Source organism: Cucumis sativus, chromosome 4, assembly GCF_000004075.3.
Source record: "Cucumis sativus cultivar 9930 chromosome 4, Cucumber_9930_V3, whole genome shotgun sequence".
NCBI lineage: Eukaryota > Viridiplantae > Streptophyta > Magnoliopsida > Cucurbitales > Cucurbitaceae > Cucumis > Cucumis sativus.
The window spans coordinates 1,779,792-1,786,492 of record NC_026658.2 but is presented as its reverse complement, the minus strand read 5'-3'; the positions used below and the strand labels follow the sequence as shown (position 1 = coordinate 1,786,492).

At 34.8% G+C, this 6,701-nt stretch overlaps 1 protein-coding gene across 1 annotated transcript; it reads left to right on the top strand.

Annotated features, from left to right (window-relative positions):
* The first annotated feature begins 255 nt into the window (after positions 1-255).
* LOC101220633 (calcium-dependent protein kinase 24) lies at positions 256-6,026 on the top strand. The gene is made up of 8 exons (XM_004152257.3): positions 256-1,031; positions 1,398-1,521; positions 1,626-1,769; positions 2,108-2,260; positions 3,921-4,036; positions 4,140-4,307; positions 4,905-5,123; positions 5,526-6,026. The coding sequence occupies exons 1-8, from the start codon at positions 519-521 to the stop codon at positions 5,670-5,672; spliced, it is 1,584 nt and encodes a 527-aa protein (XP_004152305.1). The 5' UTR covers positions 256-518; the 3' UTR covers positions 5,673-6,026.
* The last annotated feature ends 675 nt before the right edge of the window (positions 6,027-6,701 follow it).

Below are 6,701 nucleotides of genomic sequence, written 5' to 3'. Positions count from 1 at the left end.
AGTTTTTCAAACTAATGAAAAAGTAGAAACGTGTCAAATATATTACTAGGGATGCAATAGCAATACTTACAATATATAGAAAATTTGTTTTTGTTTTTTATATATAATTACCGTGCTTCTATCTACATTATGTGGAGTGGAAGAATTGAACCTCTTACGATAAAATTAGTATCCATTTGTTATTGTGCGAGGTAGATATAAAAGACGGTGTGCATATATATATATATATATGTATGGTTAGGGTGAAAGTTAGAATCGAGAGAGAGTGAAGAGAAGAGTCTGTCCAATAACGGTTTATTTTGAACAACTCCTAAGAAAATGGCGGGACCTCTTCAACAATTCGCCATTAACGGATTCTTCTCCAACTGTTTTCTCCTTACCTTCTCCTTCCCTTCCTCCTCCTTCTCTCTCTCTCTATCTCTCTCCCTGCAATTTCCTCTTCCAACAATACCCCCTCTCCTCCCATGGGACGACTTCCGTGACCTATCCCACCGCCCTTTTCATCCCCTTCACCTCCCATGGGAAGCTGCGTTTCCATCCAAGCCAGACCCGGATCCTTCTCCAAGAGAACCAAAGACATCAACACCCTCCCCGATCATGCCTTTATCGAATCTGTTCGCAAGTCCTCTGTTCGTCACGCCGCTTCCATTCTCTCACACGACTCTACCGGCGACAACATTTTCGAGAAATATCGTTTTGGGAAGGAGCTTGGTCGTGGGGAATTTGGGATCACCCATCAATGTTTTGACATTGAAACTGGTGATACCTTTGCCTGTAAGACTATTTCCAAGAGCAAGTTGAGATCTGAGATTAATGTTGAGGATGTTCGTAGAGAGGTTGCTATTATGAGAAGTTTGCCTAAGCATCCTAATATTGTTACCTTTAAGGAGGCTTTTGAGGATAATGAAGCCGTTTATTTTGTTATGGAGCTTTGTGAGGGCGGTGAACTCTTTGATAGGATTGTCTCCAAAGGCCATTATACTGAACGTGCCGCTGCTAATGTTACCAAAACCATCATTGAGATTTGTAAGGTATATGATTTTAATTTGTATATGTTGATCTCTTCCAAATGGTTATGTTAATACGTTGTTTTTGCATTTGTTTGAAGCTATTTCTGTGTTATATGTGTTTAATGTGGTCACTGTAGCATTTGAAATTTGTAGAAGAGCTATCCATTGGCCTAATTGGGAATTAATCTCATTCGAAATTCCGTTGGTTCATGCTTAACATAGATCAATTTTGTAGATAAATTCTACCCCTTGTGCGTTTTAACTGAAGATTAAGGTTCCTTTAATTTGTTATGTAGCCTAGGAGATAAAAGAGAACTTCAACGTCCAGGAATCGAATCGAATGATTCATGGTGTTATAACTTTAAGTGTGTTCTTGTTCTGTCTCAGTTATGCCATGAAAATGGAGTAATCCACAGGGATCTGAAACCTGAGAACTTCTTGTTCGCAGATGAAAGTGAAAACTCTCAACTGAAGGCAATTGATTTTGGTCTTTCCATATTTTTTGAACCTGGTATACTATTACTTACAGTTTTCTTTAGTACTTAGCCATAATAATTCTGACTGCATAAACCAAATTTCTCCTCTCGCCTCAACTTCCCCGATCTCTTTATGTAGATCAGAGATTCGGTGAAATTGTTGGAAGTCCATACTACATGGCACCGGAGGTCTTAAGACGCAGCTATGGACCTGAAATTGATGTTTGGAGTGCTGGGGTTATTCTATACATTTTACTTTGCGGAGTTCCTCCATTCTGGGCAGGTGAGTCTCTCTGTGAGTGCCATCTTGTAGGTTGTTTGTTGTCTAAAGAGATTGTCTACTCGTCCATTTTGGCTCCTAAATTTTCAAATCCTCTATTTGCACACCTTTAACTCTCAAGTCCCAAAGCTTTACAAGAAAGAAAAATATTTCGAGTCTCTAAACTTCTTATGAATTTTTTTTTTTTGAAAGGCAACTTTTTATGAATTATTTAACAATAACATAAAAATGCATTTCAAAACAAACGTTTGAAATTTGATTTGAAACATATAAGAAAATCAAGTGGCCGAGCAATTTTTTCAGGCATGTTAATGTTGCATTTGGGTTTATAACTAGTGCAGAATCTGAGGAAGGCATTGCGCATGCTATTGTTCGGGGGAATATAGATTTTGAGAGGGACCCTTGGCCAAAGGTTTCTAAGGAAGCAAAAGAACTTGTGGTGGGAATGCTTGATCCAAATCCTTATAATCGGATGACTGTCGAAGAAGTACTTGGTATGGACTCTTATTCCCAGTCCCTTTTAATTAGATTTTGCTTCGCATTTTTTTTTCTCCAAATCCTGAGCAGAGTATTCCATCCGTAGGTTATAAATAAATTCCAATAAAGGAACAGAAATGCAGGCCATGAACCGTTGAAGGGTGGGCAGATTTTGAAAACAATATATAGGAATTTAGAAAGGAAATAGAAAAGTAACTTGAAAACAAAATAATGAGCAAGGCTGAACTTTAGTCTTCTTCTGAAGGATAGGAAAAACACTCCGCCAGTGCCAGCATTCCTGAATCCTGTTTACTTTGTCCGTGAGAGTGACATACATATAGTTGATTTTAGTGTAGTTCAGTTTCCACAAAACCAACATCCATTATCCATATAATAAGTATTGACTGGCGCAAAAATGACAAACCGACTCCTTCTTTGAATATCGTAATTTTCTACTGTCTCTCTTTTTAGTGAGTGGACCTTCACATAAGCGCTCCTTGTATTTAAACACTCCAATAACTCTCTTTCTCTGATGGATCCCAACTTTGGAATCTCTTTTCTTCGAATGAAATGAGACTAAAGTACTATAGAATTACAACTGTTCAGTCTGTTCTCACAAAAATATACCTCTCAGGATAATTTCAATATATCTAACAAACGAGTGAAGCTCCTCTTCGCTTATTAAGCTCGAATCCGGTAAAGAGGCGAAATACCCTTATGTTTTGTTTATAGGGCTAAAAACAGTGAATTTTGTTTTAGCTCCTGATAATACAAGTCTTTAAAATCTTAGCTGGAAACTTAATTGGTTTTCATAGATTTCATCAACTAGGTTGGGCTTTCCTCGCAAAAAAGTTGACAGATAAGAATTGCTAGCTTAATTTCAAATTAAGAACAAAATTAGCACAACTCTTTCAGAAAGAATGCAGTTACACCACGTTGGTCACCGTTGACATTGATTTCCAAGAATGTACCGGAACAATTTGAAGATTATCTTCAAACTCAATTCAATTAATTTTCTAGGTAATCTAACTTTTAGTTGATTATAAAATCAATCGATCAAAAAATGATAAAGAAACATTTAATTGGTTATTTGATTATATAGCCTCCTTATAACGGGAAAAGTACTTGAAATAAAATAAATTTTCAAATAGATATTTTAGTCCACGTAAATGCCCCACCCAAAATAAAGTCTTATCCGAAGTTAGTTGTAGCATTTTTGTGGTTGGATGAAACTATCTTTTGTGGAAATTGGTTCTTCCATCTGTGTAAGATGTTCTCTCACCAGGTCTGAACAATTTTATGTTGGATTTGGGTGCTTGTTTATTACTTAATTTTGTGGTTAAGATTGGAACCGGCTTGCAAGTATGGCGATGGAAATGGTTTTTTTCTGTATTATTATACAAAATTTAGTAGCATCTATATCTTTTTAAGTTGGTGACAATTAAAGAAGTTGGTCTGTTCCTACTGAGATAGATTGTTCGCAAAAGGTGGAGATGAAGCAAAATTTACTGCTTGTTTAATTTTTGCTGAACATTTTCACCATGCGTATCTGTTTCTTTCGGTAAGCTCAGAGCTATTGCAACACTTTAGAGAGAGAGAGAGAGAGAGAGAGAGAGATGAAATTAAACCATTAATCATAAATTTTATTATCTGATCGTTTTGTTTTATTACATGAAGGTCATCCTTGGATACAAAACAAAAACCAGGCTCGTAATGTATCCCTGGGAGAAAATGTCGGCATAAGGATTAAGCAATTCACTTTGATGAATAAGTTCAAGAAGAAAGTACTTAGAGTAAGTTTGTTAACATACCCATTTTCTTGAACTTACATCATTTAGTTAAATTCCCTATTAAACAACTTGTCAATTGATGGTGAATATCTTTGTCTGGGTCCAGGTTGTGGCTGACCACTTGTCAGATGAGCAAATGGAAGGGATCAGACGAATGTTCCACATGATGGACACTGACAAAAATGGAGATTTGACTTTTGAAGAATTGAAGAATGGTTTGCATATGATTGGACATTCTCTTCCCGATCCTGATGTGCGGATGTTGATGGATGCTGTAAGTTTCTTCCCAATCTAAACAATTCTCTCCCATAATTTTATTTGATGGGTACTTTGAGAAGGGCACTCTATATACCTTACCCTTCACTTTGCTTGCTAGCATTAAATAATGCGAGGACAAGCTTTTTATTTATAAAGAAAGGTTGTTGGATTCTTGAAAGAAAAAAATTCTGGACTTTTTTTGGTCCAAGTATCTTAGATATTTTTATCGAGTCTAACGAAATCTAAAAAATTCTTGAGTCCCTCAAACGTCCAAAAAACATTATTCAACTATAGGATATTTTTTAGTAATTTGAGATATTTGCTCTTATTCCCTTTGAACAAGTCATTATCATGCCCTATGGTTTCTACTTTCTGTATAAATATTCATTTGATTCGTGATAGATTAGATATCAATGCTTCCACTTGCTTTGGATCCTCATTTATGGATCTCCTGGTTCTACAAATTCAAATAAGAAGATTGAACCATATATGCCGACTCTTTTTCATAATTGATAAAGAAGAACTGCATTAAAATATGCATTATATAAGCAATAGCTGAGATCAAAATTATCATTCAACCGTTCTCATGACGCTCTATTTCTCCATGAATAAGGCGGACTTGGATGGAAATGGAACACTAAGCTGCGAGGAGTTTGCTACAATGTCCATTCATCTCAGAAAGATGAGCACCGATGAGCTTCTCACTCAAGCTTTCAGTTTCTTTGACAAGGACCAAAATGGTTACATTGAATATGATGAACTGAGAGAAGCCTTAATGGATGACAATGAGAAGGTGATCCAAGATATCATTTCTGATGTTGACTCAGATAAGGTATCTATCTCTAGAATGCCCATTCTTCACTTCTTCTTTTCCTAATGAGTAGTATAATAGGGTGTGTTTATTTTGGGAGAGCTTAAAGGGGCTGCAAAAGCTTTGGCATTTAACCCACCAAGTTAATAAAGCATCGAGTTAATACGGTGGAGTTTCTCGATAACTGTAAAAAGTAAACTAAGAAGGAGATAGGAGTTACTCGATAACTGTACAAATTTTAGTAGCAAATAGAATACTAATGAAATTGTGCTGTTTGCATAAACTTAAGAAAATGGTGGCGTAACGACCTCCTAGTTCTCATAAGGTTTTAGTTACGTATGTTGTCTACAAGTACTATTTTTGAAAGTAATCTCAAGCTTACTGGATACATGTTTTAATTTGTTTGATTTTGTAATTGGACAGGACGGGCGAATCAGTTACAACGAGTTCAAGGCAATGTTAACAACAGGGATGGATTGGAAGATGTCGTCTCGGCAGTATTCAAGGGCAATGCTTCATGCACTTAGCCTCAAATTGTTCAAAGACAAATCAGTGGCTGTGCAAAACTAGATAGCTTCTGGGTTCAACTCGGAATTATGACTGCAACAGGATGGAAAGCAATGGATTGATCAATGTGTGTTACCCTTCATTTTTTCCTCGATTTTTATAGTCTGTTTTTCGATTGAAGTTTTTTATTGTATCAATTCCTGTTCATTCACTCCATTTTAAAAAGAGAGAGGGGGAGGAGAAAGAGAGAGACAGAGACAGAGAGAGAGGGAGAGGGAAAATGAAAAGAAAGAAAGAAAGAAAGAAAGAGGGATAAATGCGCATAATATAAATTTATTGCTTGGAAATTCATTTTCTCATACTTGTATGCAATCCATCTTCATCTTCAGATTTAAAACCTTTTATTGGAAGTCTTAACATTTTTCCACTGCAAATACTTTAGGACAGATATAACACAATGTTATTTAATGTAACCTAACTGTAATGAAGAACACTTTTAAATTTAATAATTAACTTTATGGTAACATTTTTTATAAAAATTGCAAGTATACATGTCCATTTACATTTTAAATAATAAGCTTCAAATGGTTTGATCTTATAGTCATCATTGCCATCACATTCCTATGACACTTTTTCATGTGACAATGGACTAATTTTTCTACGTTAAAATATTATTTTTGTTACATACTATCATGTTTGTTCAATCACAAATTTAGTTCCTAACTCTATTTTATTTATTAGCATTTTTACCATCAATTTAAGAAGCTTATTCACACCTCAACCAAATTAATTTTATTAGTATTATTTAATCAATTTTGGTATAATAAATTTTAAGACACCAAATTTGAGATTTATTAAAAGTACTGTTAGACAATTAGAATTAGTGAGTAAAATAAAATAGGGAGTAAAATGGTACTTTTAACTTATTTTCTACTTGATTAATTATTATTCACTATTCAATGTTAGTTGAACATCATTATATATAATTACTTATAAATAATTTATGAGCTTAACTAAATTAATTAAAAGGAAAATTTTGATATAGACCTTTTAACTTTACATGAATTGTTTATTGGAATATAATTAAACTCT